At 42.2% G+C, this 22322-nt stretch overlaps 1 protein-coding gene across 1 annotated transcript in view; it reads left to right on the top strand.

Moving 5' to 3' along the window:
* Positions 1–22106, top strand: part of LOC124711953 (UDP-glycosyltransferase UGT5-like) — a 105737-nt gene extending 83631 nt beyond the window's left edge. Inside the window, exons 5-6 of the mRNA XM_047242224.1 lie at positions 9172–9391; positions 21471–22106. Of these exons, the coding sequence (XP_047098180.1) occupies positions 9172–9391; positions 21471–21777 (527 nt within the window). The 3' untranslated portion in view covers positions 21778–22106. The remainder of the gene's footprint in view (positions 1–9171; positions 9392–21470) is intronic.
* Positions 22107–22322: the final 216 nt, after the last annotated feature.

Below are 22322 nucleotides of genomic sequence, written 5' to 3'. Positions count from 1 at the left end.
CTAGGTTACATGTGAAAGTTACCTTCGGCCTTTAGTTTTGCGCATTAGTTTATATTGGCACTTGGGGAAGCTCACCTGGGGCATTACAGTCTGGCAGTATGCTTTCTTTCCTGTCTTCTAGCCGCACCTTGAACAGGCCTATTAAGCTTTTGGATTACTCCTTCATTCATCTGTTGACATGTCCCAGTGCCCCTGCTACATTTCAATCAGCAAAATTGCATGCTGCGATGCATATAGCAGTGACACTGTTCGTTTTCTCTTGCGATGGTACGTCGGGTATCCGCTGCTTTTGCTTGCTAGCTTGATCGTACTCGAAACAATAACTTCCGGTGCTGCGTAGGGCTCAATGGGCTTTATGGCTATCATAAGCCAGCCCAAAACTGCAGCAGAATCTCTAATTCCTATTGAACATCTAAATGAGTATTTCGCCACGCCTGCATCTCTATTTGCCAAAGGCCTTGCCGCAGAGATAAACCACCGGTTCCAGTCAGATAACCTCTGTTAAGCTCTGTCGGGGGGAGCTAGCACTTGGATGGGTGACCATCCGGTCTGCCGATCGCTGCTGGCAAGCGGGGTGCACTCAGCCCTTGTGAGGTAAACTGAGGAGCTACTTGATTGAGAAGTAGCGGCTCCGGACTCGTAAACTGACACACGGGTGGGAGAGCTGACCACAAGGCCCTCCATTTTGGCATCCAGTGACGCCTGTGGGCTGAGGATGACACGGCGTCCGGTCGGTAGCGTTGGGCCTTCCAAGGCCTGTTAGGACGGATTTTCGTTTGAATCTCTACTTGACCAATGCACAAGGATCCAAACCATCGATTCTCTTGAATTTTCAGTGGTTAGTACAAACGACAAGTGTCATCAGCCGGCACGCCTTAACAGAATCGGGAGCCAGTTGCACTATTTCGTTCGGCCGCTGCAGTAATCGACAACACAGCAATGCAAATGATCAATTTCTTGGTCGTTCCATCTCTGCCCATAACAACGGATCCTTTTAACCATTCTCTGACTTCTAGAATCTTCTCAATAGCCTGGAAGGAGGGGCCCATAAAACCACTACTCAAAAAGGAATCTGCCGAAGAGCCCTCTGACTACAGCCCTTTTGCATTTCCCCAGCTTTATCTAACACTTCAGAATACATCCTTTTCGATCAGTTTACAAATTACTTCACTCAAGTAAGCTTCTGGATGAATACCAATCTGCTTTCTGAAAAAATCACAGCACGGTGACTGTTCTTATCAAAGTGACTGACAATCTATGGAAAAATAAGAGGCAACTGTTTTGTGCTTTTGGGATTCCAGCAAAGCTTTCGATACTGTCGACTTTGATATTCTACTTGCTGAACTCAAAGGCCAACACCTTTCTTTGAGTACTGTACAATGGTTCCACTCGCACCTTATATGCCGCCAACAGTGTGTAATAATCGGAACGAAGAGGTCACAATGGAGGAACGTAGTAGGAGGGATCCCACAAGGAACAGTACTTGGTCTATTACTTTTCTCATTATAAGTTAATGATGTGTCGACTATTATCTCCCGTTGCACATATCATTTATACGCTGACGACCTTCAGTTACACATAATTTTAATCCCGACAAACCTTCGTACAGTCATCTAGCACTTAAATGCTGTCTTACCTGCTTCGTCATAGTGAGTGAAGAACACGGGTTTGAACCTAAGACATAAGCAGTCTTACTCGCTCAAAAAAAAAAAAAAAACTTATAACCCCTCGATTAGAGATTTTCTTCTAACCTTAATCCCTAACAGGCCAAAAGTAAACTTTTTCTTCTGTAAAGAGTATGGAGATACTTCTGGACCACCATCGTGTAGACTGGACTAAACACACGAATATAGTCTGTGAGAAGGTGTCAGCATCACTTCAGTCACTACAGAAATATAAAAAAGTATTTCCTCTCGAGCTTAAAGAGTAACTCGTAGAGTCACGAGTACTCCCCATCCTAGATTGTGGTGATACTATTCTCGGTTGTCTTTTGCACGGGAGTTCACACTGTGTGGGTGTGGTGATGAAAGCTTGTGCACGTTACATTTACTATTTTGACCTCATCACTTTTGCCTATGAACAATTATCGACAGTAGCCGTAACTGCGTGCCAGTAAGTGTAGAGATTATCATAGCTTGTGTTTGCTCTATCGACATTTCAATCATTGCACTCCTTCTTATTTATTTTCTACCTTTACACTACTATCTGAATAACACAGAGAAAACATTCGTTCTCAACAGAGTAAAATTGACTATGTACCACTGCAGAACGCTCCCTTGCTCTCCAAATAATTTTCTGTATCAGGAACCGGACTTTGGAACAATCTGGCTCAAAATATTGGAGAAATTAAAAACTCTTCAAACTTCAAAAGACAGTTAACGGCCCACCCTATATCACAATATTAATCTCTTCCACACACTTATCTGCAGCTCACTCTTCCCTCCTCTTGTGTACGCTCTATTGAAATGATCTCCTTTCCTAACAGCAATCGTCCCTTTCGATTTAATACTCTTCCCTTTCATTCCTCTTACCACTTCTTCTAATACTGAACAAGGTATCAAAAGTTCTAAACTAATCAGTATCATTTTTAATGTCTAGATTATTTTATTATTATTAGTGTTACTATTTTTAATGTTATTGACAAGTTTTACTTTTATTAACAACATAAATTATTATTGTTGCGTTTGTTATGGACTATAATACCTAACCAATAGCATTCTTAATGCCTTTGTTATTTTATCATCATTATTAGTGTTGCTGTTGTTGTTATTACCAATTATTAGTTTTATTAATAATCAAATTATTATTGCTGTGACTGTTACGTAACGTTTTGTGTGAATTTTTCCTGGAGAGATGTGAGAAGACGTTTTTAAGACACTCTGTTCGGGCTAAATAGGAAATAAATAAGTATATACATAAATCTTTTTAATGGTTCGTTTAGCTTGGGAGAATAAAAGCAGTCCGATTCCTTTTAATATTCTGTATTCTCGTCTAGAAGAATATCTTTATTCCTAGGAAATATAGTTCACTACTTCTTCAGAGATAATATTTATGCTACTAGAGTGACTTGTGAATATTCTTTTTGTTCTCTCTAATCTTTCATACATTCGTTAAAAAACATGCCCTGTGGGATGTTATCATTCAACACATAAAATACCTTCATTTTCATAGGAAGTATCATTGCTGCATGAATAATAATTCTTAATGCAAAATGGGGTTATTCTAAATATTTAAACTTCAAAACTTGGTATTTATTCAAGTACAAATCCAAACTGAACAAACTTTATACAAATGGAAAGAGGAAGTTTCAAAGATTTTTTATAATGTCTGATATCAATTTAACAATTTGTCATCAATTAGTTTTTAGCAGTTATTTAATAATGAGAAATGTTATAAATGTTCGATGTGGCCACCGTTGGCTCCACGGCTAGCATCGAGGCGGTAGCCAAGCTCGTCTCACATGTGTGAAAGCGTATCTGCCGTTACTGAGTGCACGGCAGCAGTGATACGGTTTCGCAGATCGTTGAGAGTGGTTGGTAGAGGCGGTATGGAAACAGCTTCCTTCACATAGCCCCATCAGAAATAGTCGCAGGGTGTGAGATCAGGAGACCTCGGTGGCCAGAAGTGCAGAGCCAGGTCCTCGAGTCCCCTGCGACCGATCCAGCACTGAGGAAGGGAGTCATTCAAAAAGCCTTGTACATCACGGTGCCAATGGGGCGGAGCTCCATCCTGTTGGAAAATGAAGTCCTGGGAATCTTCCATAACTCGAGGAAACAGCCATTGTTCCAACATGTCCAGGTATGTGATTCCCATTATAGTTCTTTCTGCAAAGAAAATTGATCCCTAAACCTTTGTACGGGATACGGCACAGAACACATTGATCTTCGGTGAGTCTCTTTCGTGTTGCAATGGTGAATGTGAATTTTCCAAACCCCATATGTTAACATTGTGTCTGTCGACTTTTCCACTAATGTGTACTGACGCTTTACCACTAGAAACTACACACTCTAGAAATGTGTCATTCTCCATGTTTGGTAGCACAAAATGGGAGACGCTTCTTTTTGTCATTGGAGTTGAGAGCCTGCACAAGTTGTAATCGGTAGGGCTTGTACAGCAAACGCCGTCTCACAACTTTCCATACAGTTGGTTCGGATGTTCCAAGTTCTCGACGGACTCTATTGATAGACTTACTGGGACTGAGCACAATACTGTTTTGAATCCGTCGGACAACATCCTCTGACACACGCTGCCGACCTGTCCTTTTTCCTTTGCACGCACTTCCAGTCTGTTTAAATTGTTTAAACTTATGGCTAGTGCTTTTGCGAGTTGGTGGTTGTTTACCGAATTTGGCACGAAATGCCCGCTGCACTGCAATTTGCGAGTCACTTTTCGCAAACTCATGAACGCAAAAAAACCTTGTGCTCCACAGTGGCCATCTCATTCACAACTGACAGTGAAAGGGAATGACGGCCCTATTGCCGCGCGAACTCTACCGGCCGCTTCGGAAATCGTCACCGCCCACCCGCTGCCGCCCACCAAAAGCTTTGAAACTTCCTCTTTTCATTGGTATACAGCTTCTTCGTTTTCGATTTGTACTTTAATACGTACGATTTTTTGAAAATGGATCCATCATTTAGAAAAACTCTGTATAATATACAATTTCTTATCATTATAGTTACAGATGCACATTTATATTATAGCACGTAATGTCAGTGTGTGTGAACTTGATCAAGACTTAAACTACAAGTAATGCATCTCAACAAGGCATATCGTATGATGTGTATTACTTGTTAATTTTTTGAGATTTAAGTACATGTTCAGATGTCTAGCTAGGCAGCTCAGTAAAAAAATTTTACAATGGAATTTTGAAATATATGATAGACGTTGAACGGTAAGATCTTCTCGTGACCGCTGACTGTCGCGTAATTTGCGGCGTTGTTTGTGGAGCGTCTATGATTGCTGCAGCGAAAAATTTGGAAATATGGGGTAAGGTCTTACGGGACCAAACTACTTAGGTCATCGGTCCCTAAGCCTACACACTAGTTAATCTAACTTAAACTAACTTATGCTATGGACAACACACACCCGTGCGCGATGGAGGACGCGAACGTCCGACCGCGGGAGTCGCACGGACCGTGACAAGGGGCCTAAGACCGCGCGGCTACCCTGCGCGGAGTTGCAGCGACGATTCTGCCGTCGGAATGTTGCGTCGCTCGTGAAACACGAGAGGTTTTCAAGTATTGTAGATAAATAGTTTTGAAATTTATGTTTCCCTTAATGTTGTAATATACAAACAAAATCATCTGGTTACATAGTAAATCATTTTAACATGTATTATATTACTACAACGTCTTCTCACGAGCCGGTCGGAGTGGCCGAGCGGTTCTAGGCGCTTCAGTCTGGAACCGCGTGACCACTACGGTCGCAGGTTCGAATCCTGCCTCGGGCATGGATGTGTGTGATTTCCTTAGGTTAGTTAGGTTTAAGTAGTTCTAAGTTCTAGGGGACTGATGACCTCAGAAGTTAAGTCCCTTAGTGCTCAGAGCCATTTGAACTATTTTGAATCTTCTCACGAGCAATCCCCGAGGCGGAAAGTACAGCAATGGGAAATGTCCAACATCTTGTCACACTACAGGCTCTGGTAAGTTCATCCTCTTCGAATTTCCATCCAGAAATCTGAACGGGGCTATAGTTTCCCCTAGAAGAACCAACTTAAGATTATTTTTTCCGACTGCATGTACTGTAGATATATCTTATATCTAATGTGTTCAGCGTCCATGTACTATTCATCAGTTTTTATTTTTGTGCCTTTGGTGTAACTTTTCGTACCCAGACCCTAGAATATTGTACCATTAAACGCGCAGCCATCCTGTGCTATTCAGATCACAGGTGGTATTACAGTGCTAATGAATCATTATTTGGCGATGGATTATTCTAACAACTGTGAAACTTCCAACAACCAGAGAGAGCGCTAAAAATGAATCAGAACAAGCACATGCAGCGTAATGTAGGAACAAAAACGGTTAACACTGTGAGGAGATGGCATGGACATTGGTCCAACAATGTCTTATGTTCTCCAAATGGAAAGATCAGTACTGTACGAAGGTTAATCTACATCGACATCTACATCCATACTCCGCAAGCCACCCGACGGTGTGTGACGGAGGGTACCCTGAGTACCTCTACCGGTTCTCCTTTCTATTCCAGTCTCGTATTGGAAAGAAGGATTGTCGGTATGCCTCTGTGTGGGCTCTAATCTCTCTGATTTTATCCTCATGGTCTCTTCGCGAGATACACGTAGGAGGGAGCAATATACTGCTTGACTCTTCGGTGAAGGTATATTCTCGAAACTTTAACAAAAGCCCGTACCGAGCTGCTGAGCGTCTCTCCTGCAGAGTCTTCCACTGGAGTTTATCTATCATCTCCGTAACGCTTTCGCGATTACTAAATGATCCTGTAACGAAGCGCGCTGCGCTCCGTTGGATCTTCTCTATCTCTTCTATCAACCCTATCTGGTACGGATTCCACACTGCTGAGCAGTATTCAAGCAGTGGGCGAACAAGCGTACTGTAACCTACTTCTTTTGTTTTCGGATTGCATTTTCTTAGGATTCTTCCAATTTCCTTAGGATTCTTCTCAGTGTGGCATCTGCTTTACCGACGATCAACTTTATATGATCATTCCATTTTAAATCACTCTTAATGCGTACTCCCAGATAATTTATGGAATGAACTGCTTCCAGTTGCCGACCTGCTATTTTGTAGCTAAATGATAAGGGAACTATCTTTCTATGTATTCGCAGCACATTACACTTGTCTACATTGAGATTCAATTGCCATTCCCTGCACCATGCGTCAATTCGTTGCAGATTCTCCTGCATTTCAGTGCAATTTTCCAATGTTACAACCTCTCGATACACCACAGCATCATCTGCAAAAAGCCTCAGTGAACTTCCGATGTCATACACAAGGTCATTTATGTATATTGTGAACAGCAACGGTCCTATGACCCCTGCGGCACATCTGAAATCACTCTTAGTTCGGAAGACTTCTCTCCATTGAGAATGACATGCTGCGTTCTGTTATCTAGGAACTCTTCAATCCAATCACACAATTGGTCTGATAGTCCATATGCTCTTACTTTGTTCATTAAACGACTGTGGGGAACTGTATCGAACGCCTTGCGGAAGTGAAGAAACACGGGGTCTACCTGTGAACCCGTGTCTATGGCCCTCTGAGTCTCGTGGACGGATAGCGCGAGCTGGGTTTCACACGACCGTCTTTTTCGAAACCCATGCTGATTCCTACAGAGTAGGAACAGTAAAACGAAGTCATTATGTGAAAGTAGGTAATAGTGTGTGTCGTTGGCGACAGAAAACACAATACCACCATATGAGAAACGAGGCAGAATGGCCTTCTGGAAGTATGTATGTCACAGCTTTGTGCTTTGATAGTGACGAGCATGTCGAAGCAGAGGAGAGAAGAAGGTCATATAAAACAATGGGAGGAAAGTGAACCACGCTATGTGGCCACAGAATGGGATGGCCGCTTTCTCTTACGTATGGCCATAATGGACCACACTGGTCGATGACTCGATGTTGGATCACTGCGGCCTGAATGTTAATGCGACAATGGTTTGACGCAATAAGTTGACAGCTGGACTGGTGGTACGCAAGCAACTGTATAGTCTTTCGTTGACCAGAAACTACAAACATCTTACACTGCAAAGAGCACATTGTTGCTGGAATGCTGAGTGGTAAAAGGCATTTCTTTTTGTCACGTCCGACATCAAACCGTCCTACAGCAACGGGTGCACGGGTTAGTCACAGCCATGATGCTTGCCGCACTTATTTTGATTTGTGTCGCCATTCAGTCCTTTCAGAACTCAGAAACGGTTCCTCAGTCGGTAGAGAATTTGTCCAAGAAAGTCAAATGTTTCGAATCCTTGCCCGGCACGCAGTTTTACTCAGCCAGGAACTTTCAAATCAGCGCACCACTCTGTTCTAGTTAGAAAATTAGTTCTGTAAACACTCCCTAGGCTGCAGCTGTTTTCCACAATACCGTTTTCATTTTTCAGGAGCGCTAGACTCTCTAATTATGCAGGAGAACTTTTGTGAAAGTTTGTATGGTAGGAGATGTACCGGAGGAAGTAAAACTGTGAGGGCCAATCGTGAGCCGTGCTTGGAGAGGGCAGTTGGTAAGAGCGTTTGTCAGTTAATGGCAAAGGTTTCTGGTTCCTGTCCCGATCCGGCACGCAGTTTTAAACTGTCAGAGAGTTTCAGCAGTATATGTACCAGTAACAAATACTGTTACAATACACTACACTTACTCTCAGACATACGCGCGCATTTCTGTATTACTGTACACCATCTTAACGCTTACCATTTCACTCACACAAAATTAACTCACATCAGACTTCTCATACCACATTCCTCGTTCCACTTCACTCAATCTACATCGTTCACTTTATTCTTCTCGATTCAGTTACTCCACTTCATTCACTCGACACTCGTCACGCATTGAACTTACTTTCTCGTCACACGCGACAACTCTTTTTGAACTACATTTCTAAGAGACGTGTCATACTCGATGTTTTTTATCATTGATATGTTTCCACTTACGTTCATATGTCGACGATACTCTATGTTGATCGCATCTCCATCACAAGGTTTTTAAGTTTGTTTCTTGTATTATAGAAAGCACTCTCTCACTCCAAAGGCAACATTATATTTTTTTTCGTTGTAATTGTAATTAATTTTGCGTAACTAGTATCTTTAATGCCATCATGTTTGTATACTCCTCATATGTAGTCCTGTTAAAATGTGATGTACATTGTCAGGCAGCGTGTTATTAAATAGTAAAACACCCAACACCACAATTAGCTTAACGTTTTTGTTTATTTTATTTTATCGATTCCGTGAACATCTACGTGAATTAGTGTTTCGTTCGTCTTCAACTCCATTCCGTAAAACCTGAAACGGGGCTCCTATTTGAGACCGTGACATGTACTTTATTGTTTGCTGTAAACAGTTGAAGATAGATAAGGTGTTGTTCCGATAAGAAACTGTATGTGCACGTATGTGGTGGAAGTGGCGTTGTCACTTCGCAATGCAAACTTCAGAAAATTATTGTATATCACTTTAACGCTCATGTTAGCGTTGTATTTTTTCAGCCCACAAGAACATGAGACTGTTCATGTCTCACGGAGGACTGCAGAGCACTCTGGAAGCGACGGCTCGGGGAGTTCCGCTGATAGGGATGCCAGTAATGGCTGAGCAACGTTACAACGTCCAGAGGGTCGTCAAGCACGGTTACGGGATCAGGCTGGATCTCACCAACGTAACTGCCCAGTCTGTGGAGTGGGCTGTTTACGAAGTTTTAAATAACCCAAAGTGAGTCATTTTGCAATTTTGTGTGTTCTGAAAACTTTTAGGGGGTAAGGAAACATTTTCTGACTGTGATTTAATTACTACACGGCAGGGAGACAAGTTTAAGTTAATGACTGCAGCTGCAGTTTGTCTGTCGTTTCCTGCTTAGTTACGTATCTAAATGTTCTTTAACCTTTGAAAGGAATCGAATCCATCTGAAGCTGAAATTTAAAGTTACGTGTTCCACTAATTTCCTATAATTATGAACATAATGCATTATTTTGGGATCCTATCCCCCTTCCCCCCCCCCCCCCCATCTCCCTCCCAATATTAAGTTAAAATGAATTACTAGATGAATCTAAACAGCATAAAGTTGCTAGAAAAAAAGCTGAAAGAAGAACAGTAATCGCCGGCCGCGGTGGTCTAGCGGTTCTAGGCGCTCAGTCCGGAACCGCGCGACTGCTACGGTCGCAGGTTCGAATCCTGCCTCGGGCATGGATGTTTGTGATGTCCGTAGGTTAGTTAGGTTTAAGTAGTTCTAAGTTCTAGGGGACTGATGACCTTAGAAGTCCCATAGTGCTCAGAGCCATTTGAGCCATTTTTGAGAACAGTAATCTGAAATTCAACTTAATAGTTCTCAGTTGACTCTGACTGTGACTCATTTATCTCTATGGAACACCAAATGTCGTTGTAAACTTCAGTTTCTTAAAATTAAGACGGACAACAATCTGAATGGCATGCGTGGAATAATGAGTATTTCTTTCTCGTGTTAGAAGTATCTCTTCAATGATATTGTCCAGCAACATATTAGTACATAACTTTTACCTGCAGTAAGATTTTGACGCACTTGTTGAAGGTCCTTTAAAGTTATGCTCGTTTCTCCAACTGTCCACACTTCTGTCAGAGTGTGTAGGTGTATATCATGTAGCAACCTTGGGTGCATATGTCAGCAGCGCTACCAACAATCAGACTAGAGGCCACGAAACGATACGAAGTATTAGTCTTTGTCGATTGTTTCCAACCACCCCCACTCCTAGAGGTGGAAGCACTGTCCTACACGTATTTGTTTTAGCTCATATCTCAAACATGTACTGCGTTTGGCTAAAATTGCTCGAGGCGTTTCAAACTTGTGATGGGGCACTGAAAAACTCATACTTACGTATTTTTTCGATACGAGAGATAATCATCAACTTTCAATCATCCCATTCATAATACTAAGCTGCGACTAAGAAATTTGTCCTTTTCTATATATTCATACTTCATTGCGACATGGTATCGTTATATTGAATTTCACTCGTGGAACACCAGCAAAAGGAATATGAGATAAAATTTTTCGTAGTACTAACTGATAGGATCTCTTGTAGTTTGATCGATCACTTATCTTTATAATTGGTTCACACAGTTCTGTGTTCAGTACGATGTAACGTGAACCGGAAAAGTAGAATGTGAGGTGCAGAAACAGAATGTAGAAAGTTTCGGGCTATTTGTGTTGAAACGAAACAGTGTACAAACATTGGTATCACAAATCTTCTTAAACATCCAACTTGAACAATGGTTTTTTCTGCTCGATATCGCTTGTTTTTGTGAAGAAAATATCAGAACATTAATTTACGATACATACTCCTATTTGTTACTTCTAAAAAGTAAAATCGTTTGTCTTGAATGTCTGGGAGTCCCCGAAGGGTATTTTCAGACGCCTAATTGCAAAAATATTCTCTATTCTGGGTGCACGCAGACATCTTCCCGCAGCGAAGTACGAGAGCCGTACGCGTATATCCCAAGTTGCGACGTGGCCGCGAACAGAAAAGTGACCCAGAAAGTGTAGAGTAAACTTCTTTATTTCCGTCTGTGATCACAAACTTGTTAGGTCCTTAGACTACCGATTTTGGTCAGCACTAACCATCTTCAGGTCTGGAACAAAGCATTGGAAAAACACAAATACAACTAGTGGATTGTCTACAGGTTAAAACAATAAAATGGGCCATAATGAAAAGTGATACTAACGTACATGTGAAACTTATGCGCATTAAATTTGACGGGGCCTGTTTTTAAAAAAAATGTCCTAATAAAATGGAGCCATAGTGGCATCGTCAAAAGATAAAAATCAGCTTAGCATCGTCGCACATACATAAAATACGGTATATACTAGAATCATGGCGTTAGAACGCTACTGTCCATAAGAAATTGCTGTACAGTAGCCACAAAATGTTTGTGCCGCAAGCTCATTAGATGTCGCTACTGTAGGTGTACACTTATTCTTGAGTCATATAATTGTAAGATATGGTACACGCGAGCTAACATCACACAGATGTTCGGACTCACAGGCGGATCCTCTTCGTCGAAATGTCTTGGCTCAAACTCGTCTAGGGTTTGAACCGCAAGTGCCGCGTTACATGCCCTAAATTAGACACTTGTGACCCTTTGGTTAAATTGTCTGGCTGATGGCAAGTTTCCTAAACACAAAGTGAATACAACATATAATTACAGTAATAATGATATCGGGAACTAAATTAACTACCCATAAATGATGTAGGCCACATAGTTGCGATTTGTTTAGAAGAATGTTTATTCAGAAAGCAAACTAATAGCCAAAGTGGTCATATTTACAGTTACTGTTAAACTCGAGCGAATATCCATTTGACACTGTTCGATCATTCACACTCTCATCGCGAAACACAAGTCCGATACCCGACCTCGTCATTTACACCAAAAGGTAGAGTTCACACCATGCGCGCGGCTGCTCACAGCTCTGGGACTAAGTCCCGCGATACCACACAATGCGAAATTTTCTAAGTCGTTTCACTTCCTATCTGCCTAAAGAACGACTGTCTGCTTTCGCGTCTCAATCCGAACTTTGGTGTCTAGACCAGAACTGTCCGCTTTCGCCTCTGCACCAGTAATGTCCTCTGCCCGTCCCCGGCCGCGCTTCCCACACGCCGAACATACTCGCTCAACTGCCTAGGGCAGTTCCCTTTTCTGAAGTCGTCCATCTGATTGGCTGCAGCTTATTCTACATTATTTTACATTTTAACGTATTTAATTAACCAAAGCTTGATCACTTTCACGTTCTAAATAAAGTAACAGTAATATCCATTGTTAAATTCTTTTACATAAAACCAATACAATTTCCTTCTTAACTTAGAATGTCATGGCTAGTAGCCTTGCACCAATGTGCTTTCTGGTAAATAAAGAAAGAACAAAAGTAACTATTCCGCACTAAACTTTACAACAAATGCTGTATTACCTACTGATTTAATAAGGTGACATACTGTCATCTTTTAGTGTGTTTTGTGTGGTGCTTAATTGAAAATACTGATAATTCAAATTTACTATATATTTTAAACAATCGAAGAAACAAAGTTGATATTTACAACATTTCTCATTTCAATGATGCGCTTCTATATGAAATGTCGATCATTAAGATCGATTAAAGCGTTCAGATTTTAGCTTTCAGGTCTTTGTTACAAAACTTTTGAATTTCACTTCAACAGTGGTTTCATTCCCTGCATTACTACAGAATTAAATAGTTGTCATAAATGTTTCCCTTTAGGGCGAATCTTAGGTCCAACATATTTAACACTGCTACGTGTCTGGCCACAAACGGCTTCTACGGGGTTTCCCTATGACGTAGGTTCTCGTCTGTCTCACTCGCACACTACAGCGCAATAGAAGCTTGTGAGTTTCCCCATCTCGTGGCGAATCTGCGCTCTTTGTGGCACGCAGTCGTCGACGACCGGGTTCGTTTCACAATTCCTGAAGACTGACTCTTTCGGACATATATAAAAAGAGCAATACTATTGGTATGTCTGTAGGAGGCTTACCAGGTGTCTAACTCACTACAGTAATAAAATGCAATGAATTAAGAACACGGCCAAAGTTAGATTGTTAAAAAGGAAATAGGTAAGTGACGCGATTCTGTTGCGCTCCTGAGGCGAATTCTGAATAAAATTGTAATTGACATACTTAAGACCAAGCTTTAGGAGTTGACAGAATAATATAAAAATGATGAAACAAATGGGGAAAGAAGCCTAATAAATGAAAACAGACTGTAGAAAGCAATCAGTGCCCTCTGTTGGCGTGATAGCCAAAATGCCACCTAGGCGAGAAGTGGTCAGAGGAAAGTAATCGCCAGAGGACTCCTCGTACCCTGCGACATGCCATTCGAAGAAAAGCGTTATCAAAGACCGTACGAATCAAGTAGTAGGATTATCTAATTGACAGAGACGTAACTGAAAATATTATCTATCTGAAAATGGGCATGGTAGCCCGAAACCTGTTATGGCTCTAAATTAAAACACTGAAAGAGTATTTTTGGTTGGTTGCGTCATTCACCAACTATCATTCACGTCCGCAGTGTTCACGAGAACTGACATGCATTAAATAACAACTCATTATGATTAATTTTGCAGTTTAACGTATTTATAAGACACTCGTAGAATATTTATAACTTATCACGTGAATGTACGGAGTGCAAGAAAAAAAAAACCATTTGTCTTAAAAGGCATTAAATGGTCTGCCCACTGTTCGGTGTCTCGTGCACTGCTATCGTGAAATTCACACATGGTTTCACTGAACATTTATATCACCCTCAGATTCAAGTTTGCTTAAAGCACTTCTTATAACATTTCTTATAACGTATGGTATGAATCTGGTTTTTCGTTTTTATGTCATATTCATTGTTAAATCATGAAATGCTTCTCCAACCTCTGAAACTGTAACATGCTGTCCTTCTACCTTCAGTACTGGTGCATCTAAAGTCCGACAATACTCATGCCAACAAAATACATTTAAAATAATTAAGGTTACCCCTGAGCAAATCCAACTCAATAATACCAACTTCAGCTCAAGTATTACTGAAGATCTCGAGCTTGAACGCGTCGTGAAATAGAAAGTGTGAACGCATTCCGTAATACACCGTGCCATGGTATGTTAGGTTAGGGAAGTGAAATTGAAATTATAGATACTTGCTAGAAATACAGAAAGTGATTTGTTGAAACCTCATATCACCGAGAATTTGATTTGATTTCCAAACTCCCAAACACTTAGGTGTCCCGACAGAAACCGATGGAGACAAGGCTTCCGTCTAGCTGCGGGCAGCTGCTCGTTCTCCCACCGGTGGGCATCATAAAAGAATCCGTAGAAAGAAGGATTCGTCAGAATATGGTCATTACAAACGAAGGATACCAGATTAGTGCGACACGCAATCCTTCACTAGCGGTAATCCGACGCAGCATACAAGACGCATCCTGAATGCCCGCCGGCCGGCGTGGCCGAGCGGTTCTAGGCGCTTCAGTCTGGAACCGCGCGACCGCTACGGTCGCAGGTTCGAATCCTGCCTCGGGCACGGATGTGTGTGATGTCCTTAGGTTAGTTAGGTTTAAGTAGTTCTAAGATCTAGGGAACTGATGACCTCAGATGTTAAGTCCCATAGTGCTCAGAGCCGTTTTGAACCGAATGCCCTTCACCGCATCCGCTCCCCCCTACCAGTGCAATCTCACACCCTCCCTGCCCGCCGGCAGTGCAGTAATCCGCTCTGTCATCCGTACCTTTGGTCAGAAGTAGCAGCACCTGAGCTAAGGAATTACCATCTCGCGCGTGGGCTGCCATTAAAACCTCAGCACAAACGGCTACGAGTGGCGTGGAGCCGTGTCCGGCAAGCATGAACCCCTGATGAATGGTATTGCATTCAACGATGAATAGTGGTTCTGCACTGCCCCTGATCACCACTGTTGGCGAGAATGACGGTGACCTGTGGTGAGGTCGCTTTCTTCCAGGTTTTTGGAGCGGCACAGCTGTGTTATTTAGGTCACGTTCGGTAGTCGCTTACGGAACTCTGACGGCTCAATGGTGCGTCGCGAATATCGTGCGTCCTCATGTCTTACGTCTCATGCGAAAGCATTGTCGTCCCATTTTTCAACAGGGTAATGCTGTCCCACACATGGCACGGGTCTCTATAAAGTGTCTGCATAATGTTGAGGTTTTCCCGCAGCCAGCAGGGCTCCCAGATCCGTCGCCCAACGAAGCATGTGTGGCATCATCGCGGACGTCAACTCTGCCCAACTACCAGTATCCAAGACATCAAGTTGCAGTCACAACAGCTGTGGGCAAACTTGCCTGAGAAGAGGTTACAGCGGCTTTAAAACACCCTTCTCAACTGAATCAGTGCGTGTATCCAGGTCAGAGGGGTGCAACGCCATACTGATAAGTGGGCTCATGTTGCCAAGTTCTTCATAAATTTACTTCAGTTATACAGGGTGGTCCATTGATAGTGACCAGGCCAAATATCTCACGAAATAACCATCAAACGAAAAACTACAAAGAACGAAACTCGTCTAACTTGAAGGGGGAAACCAGATGGCACTATGGTTGGCCCGCTAGATGGAGCTGCCATAGGACAAACGGATATCAACTGCGTTTCTTTAAATAGGAACCCCCATTTTTATTACATATTAGTGTAGTACGTAAAGAAATATGAATGTTTTAGTTGGACCACTTTTTTCGCTTTTTGACAGACGGCGCTGTAATAGTCACAAACGAATTAGTACGTCGTATCACGTTAACAACCCCGTTAGTGCTGACGGTATTTGCTTCGTGATACGTAACCCATGTTAAAATGGACCGTTTACCAATTGCTGAAAATGTCGATATCGTGTTGATGTATGGATGTTGTGATCAAAATGCCCAACGGGCGTGTGCTATGTATGCTGCTCGTTATCCTGGACGATATCATCCAAGTGTCCGGACAGTTCGTCGGATAGTTACGTTAAATAAAGAATCAGGAAGTGTTCAGCCACATGTGAAACGTCAACCACGACCTGCAACAAATGATGATGCCCAAGTAGGTGTTTTAGCTGCTGTCGCGGCTAATCCCTACACCAGTTGCAGCCAAATTGCGTGAGAATCGGGAATCTCAAAAACGTCGGTGTTGAGAATGCTACATCAACGTCGATTGCACCCGTACCGTATTTCTGTGCACCAGGAATTGAATTGCGACGATTTTGAACGTCGTGTACAGTTCTGTAACTGGGCGCAGGAGAAATTACGAGACGATGACAGTTTTTGCACGCGTTCTATTTAGCGACGAAGCGTCACTCACCAACAGCGCTAACGTAAACCGACATAATATGCATTATTGGGCAACGGAAAATGCACGATGGCTGCGATAAGTGGAACATCAGCGACCTTGGCGGGTTAATGTATGGTGCGGCATTATGGGAGGAAGGATAATTGGCCCCCATTTTATCGATGGCAATCCAAACGGTGCAATGTATGCTGATTCCCTTCGTAATGTTCTACCGATGGTACTACAAGATGTTTCACTGCATGACAGAATGACGATGTACTTCCAACAAGATGGATGTTCGACACATAGCTCGCGTACAGTTGAAGCGGTATTGAATAGCATGTTTCATGATAGGTGGATCGGTCGTCGAAGCACCATACCATGGCCCGCACATTCACCGGATCTGACATTCCCGGATTTCTTTCTGTGCGGAAAGTTGAAGGAAATTTGCCATCGTGATCCACCGACAACGCCTGACAACATGCGTCAGCGCATTGTCAGTCCATGTGCGAACATTACGGAAGGCGAACTACTCGCTGTTGAGAGGAATGTCGCTACACGTAATGCCAAATGCATTGAGGTTGACGGACATCATTTAGAGCATTTATTGCATTAATGTGGTATTTACAGGTAATCACGCTGTAACAGCATGCGTTCTCAGAAATGATAAGTTCACAAAGGTACATATATCACATTGGAACAACCGAAATAAAATGTTCAAACGTACCTACGTTCTGTATTTTAATTTAAAAAACCTATCTGCCCCTCCCGCCGGAGGTTCGAGTCCTCCCTCGGGTATGGGTGTGTGTGCGTGTGTTGTTGTTAGCATAAGTTAGTTTAAGTAGTGTGTAAGTCTAGGGACCGATGACCTAAGCAGTTTGGTCCCTTAGGAATTCACACACATTTGAACATTTGAACACCGTCAACATCAGAGCTATACAGTTGATTTTATAACATTCAATTCAAATTCAGTTTTCCGATTAATGGTGCTATGGAACTTCAGAATGTTGAGCTAAGTTGAACAGTTTATATGTGAAAACAGTCAACTTTGTTCATCATTACGCAAATAAAACGAACAGTCGTTTCTTGGGAAACGGGAGTATGATATTGTGTATACCGTGGATTTGAATCAAATTTGCTTAATCACAAAAGGAACGTAGTTGATTTCCTCCTATTAAGAATAGAGAATGTTTTTTGTAAGTGTATTAAAATAATATTACCCGAAGTTTATCATCGATAGTGTGACCTTTTGTTGACATGCCCGTTACAGCTCTTAGGCTATTTTGGTTTTCACGTACATTATATTGTGAGTGTGTGTGATTCCTGCATAACAATTAAACGGTTTTTTCCGGCTGAAAGGAAGAAAGATATTAACTATTTCATCCTACTGATTGCATTTAACTCGAGGTTGACCTAAAACTCCTCCCTCTTAACTTACCTGCTAAACATCGGTAGAGTGAGAGTTCTGGAAGCTAAAATTTTATTGGACGAACAACTGCATATCTCAATTATTCTTACAGTGAATGTCAGTTTGACGTTTGCATCACCTACAACAAATATTATCCAGCCAATCCACCTTAAATCGTCCCGCACTCAAAAATCTATATATTTTATGATCCGGACTGTTTCGAGCAGTTTCTTCACAACGTTGTACTCAGTTAATAGAAAGGCGGAAAGTTGTTCTGTCTACTGAAAGACAGTAACTTCCAGTTGGATTATGTTTTGGTAGATGTCTTTTGAAGTTGAATATCTGATTCATTTCTCTGATCTAGCGTAAAAGATAGAGAAAGGAATTTGCTCCTGTAGGAAGGAGTGTTTCTACTGTCTCGCTCAAACAAGAGTGTTTAAATCGAGGAGATATGAGAGACTGTATGCACTGATGAGACAACAGAGCAAACAGTGCGGATGGAAGTCACCATGCTTGTGCGTAGGTAGCTAACAACTGCTGTCCTTGAGATGGTGAAATTTTAAACAAACAGACCGTCATCACAGATGTTTAGTATATAACACATTTACATTTATTTTGACAACAATGGTTCGTATTTTGTTTCCCAATTTTTCACCAAACGACAACTCTGAATACTACTTGTATGGGAATCTGTGTCATAAACAATTATGTAAATAGAAATGTGTTCACGTATTTAAATCGTTCTAACAAGTATAAAATTTCTCCTAGCCCCATACAGATTTCTAACCCCTTACAGACACTTCTGAAAAACGGTGATTATGATATTTTAATAGCTATGAAAACACTTGGAAGATTTAAAACGGAAGACATGGAGTGCATGCAATAAATAACAAAAGGAGGTAGGAATAGTTATTCAATAATGTAGTAGTAATGACGTGAACTACTTACGTACCAGTTATGTATTGCATGTGCCCTATGTTTTTTATTCTAAATCTTACGAGTATTTTCGAAGCTATTAAAAATTCACGATCATAACTTCTCAATACTGTCTATATTGAGTTAGAATGCTATATGGGGCAAGGAGCAAATATTTTGAATATTTTAGTCTGATTTGAAAGCTTTTTATTTAAATAATTATTTTCTCAGTCGTACACTTGTGCGTATGAAGTTTTTCAGTCGTTTTCAGACATTTTGATGAGACTGCGACAGAGATATGGAGTAAATTTAAGGCTTATTTCAGTTTTTCTTCGTCTGACTCTACCAATTTATTGTTTTATGCATAGCTCGCGAAAAGGTCGTAAAGGTAAATATTAGAAATATTTGTGATGACACACATGCTTACCAGGAATCGTTATTCCAACGAACCATTAACTGCTGGAACAGGGAAACGGAGACTGGCAGTGGTACACAAAGTACCCTCCGTCATACACCAGACAAGAAAGCGAGGATGTATTCCATTATCATCCAGTTCTGGCCAATATTGAAAGTTTCAATTGTGTAGCTCATTGGGAAGTTAGTTTCAACTGGCTGCAATATTGGAACCGAACAGACAGACAGATGAGAAGGCCTGCTCTCATATGATCGAAACCATATTCTAATACGCTACTTGCCATTAAAATTGCTACACCACCAAGATGACGTGCTACAGATGCGAAATTTAACCGACAGGAAGAAGATGCTGTGATATGCAAATGATTAGCTTTTCAGAGCATTCACACAAGGTTGGCGCCGGTGGCGACGCCTACAACATGCTGACATGAGGAAAGTTTCCAACCGATTTCTCATATACAAACAGCAGTTGACCGGCGTTGCCTGGTGAAACATCGTTGTGATGCCTCGTGTAAGGAGGAGAAACGCGTACCATCACGTTTCCGACTTTGATAAAGGTCGGATTCTAGCCTATCGCGATTGCGGTTTATCGTATCGTGACATTGCTGCTCGCGTTGGTCGAGATCCAATGACTGTTAGCAGAATATGGAATCGGTGGATTCAGGAGGGTAATACGGAACGCCGTGCTGGATCCCAACGGCCTCGTATCACTAGCGGTCGAGATGACGGGCATCTTATCCGCATTGCTGTAACGGATCGTGCAGCCACGTCTCAATCCCTGAGTCAACAGATGAGGACGTTTGCAAGACAACAGCCATCTGCAAGAACAGTTCGACGACGTTTACAGCAGCATGGACTATCAGCTCGGAGACCATGGCTGCGGTCACCCTTGACGCTGCATCACAGACAGGAGCGCCTGTGATTGTGTACTCAACGACGAACCTAGGTGCACAAATGGCGAAACGTCATTTTTTCGGATGAATCCAGGTTCTGTTTACAGCATCATGATGGTCGCATCCGTGTTTGGCGACATCGCGGTGAACGCACATTGGAAGCGTGTGTTCGTCATCGCCATACTGGCGTATCACCTGACGTGGTGGTACGGGATGCCATTTAGTTACACGTCTCGGTCACCTCCTGTTCGACATTGACGGCACTTTGAACAGTGGACGTTACATTTCAGATGTGTTACGACCCGTGGCTCTACCCTTCAATCAATCCCTGCGAAACCCTACATTTCAGCAGGATAACGCACGACCGCATGTTGCAGGTCCTGTACGGGCCTTTCTGGATACAGAAGATGTTCGACTGCTGCGCTGGCCAGCACATTCTCCAGATCTCTCACCAATTAAAAACGTTTGGTCAATGGTGGCCGAGCAACTGGCTCGTCACAATACGCCAGTCGCTACTACTGTGGTATCGTGTTGAAGCTGCATGGGCAGCTGTACCTGTACACGCCATCCAAGCTCTGTGTGACTCAATGCCCAAGCGTATCAAGGCCGTTATTACGGCCAGAGGTGTTTGTTCTGGGTACTGATTTCTAAGGATCTATGCACCCAAATTGCGTGAAAATGTAATCATAGTTCATTTCTAGTATATTTGTCCGATGAGCGCCTGTTTATCATCTGCATTTTTTCTCTGTGTAGCAAATTTAATGGCCAGTAGTGCACTACCAACACAATAGACAAGTTCGCGGTGCATGCGAAATGTCAGGCAAAAGAAAACTTTTTCACCCCTACCAATAACCGAACACACTAACAAGAAAGGAATTTAATACTGCATTTCCATCCAGTTAGGCGCTGTCTTTAAAATTTCAAATCTCCAGCTCACCAGGAAGTTAGTTTAAAATCAACAGCAAAATTTATTCGGAAAATAAAGGCAGAAATAAAATGATATCCATCTCCTCTTTCCCCCTCTGTAAACTCATCCATGACCCTCCACTCATATACCAACTGGGATGCGTTCTTATACTACTTGCATAACACGCTGGGCCTGTAGGACAGCGAAGTTGTCAGGCACTACAATCTTTTTTTTTTTTTTTTTTTTTTTTTTTTTTGCCCCCACCTCCACCCCTACCACCTGCACCGACAAAAAAATGAGTTAACGTTGCATTGTCACTCAGTTCCGAACTATGTCTATAATTTCAAGTGTTCAGCACATGGGGAAGTTAGTTTAAAATCAGTCGTAAAATTCATACCTAATAGAACTTGGTAAAATCTGTAGAATCGATGTAAATGTCGATTCTCCCTAACAAATTTTGTAAGCCTTCGTAGTTATCGCATAGAACATGTCTCTGTTTGCAGATACCGCGAGAAGGCGGAGCAGCGGTCCCGCCTGTTCTGGGACCGCCCAGAGAGCCCTGTGGAGACGGCAGTCCACTGGACAGAGTACGTGTTGAGGCACCGGGGCGCCCCCCACCTGCGCAGCGCCGCCCTCCACCTCAGCTGGTACCAGTACCTCCTGCTGGACGTCGCTGCCCTGCTGCTGTCTGGAGCGCTCCTGGTTCTCACAATCGCTGTCGTGGCAGTCAGGACACTCTACAGGCTAATCACAGCAAAGACGTCTCCACCACATGAACAAAAGAGAAAGAAGACCACGAAAAAAGAATGAAGAAGATATGAGAAGCTAGCTGCGCTGTACATGAAAGATTTGAAACTGAACCCAAGTGATTGACAGTGCAATGGCATCACGTTCACCACGGATTGCCTGACATATGATAATTAGTGTTGCCTCGGATCGCATCGATTTTTGTCCTGTCCTATCCGACAAGTTGTATTACAGTCTGAACGATATTCTGCAGCTACAGTGCTGATATCTCTACTTACTAGTCATTCCTAAGAATGGTGCCTATTACCAGATGGGAAGCAATGGACTTTTCCAGCCAATGGGGCGTTTAACTGCTTTATTCTGACATTAACTGTAGCATAAATAAGATACAGGACCCCGCTTGATAACGGTGAATACAGCATAAATATAGAGGTAGCAACGTTTCACTGTGGAATACATAATGTGCCATAAATTATACTAGTTAAGATAAGTGATCATGCCAAAATACCAGATGTAAAGCTTTGGGGTTTCCATTGATATTTGAGTCTTATGCTTTCAGTCAAATTGGTTTCTCCTTCTGCCATTACTCAAGTTAATTAGAGAGTGCC

This window comes from Schistocerca piceifrons, chromosome 8 (assembly GCF_021461385.2).
Source record: "Schistocerca piceifrons isolate TAMUIC-IGC-003096 chromosome 8, iqSchPice1.1, whole genome shotgun sequence".
Lineage (NCBI taxonomy): Eukaryota > Metazoa > Arthropoda > Insecta > Orthoptera > Acrididae > Schistocerca > Schistocerca piceifrons.
The sequence above is the reverse complement of the archived record's forward strand: the minus strand, read 5'-3'. Positions and strand labels throughout refer to the sequence as shown.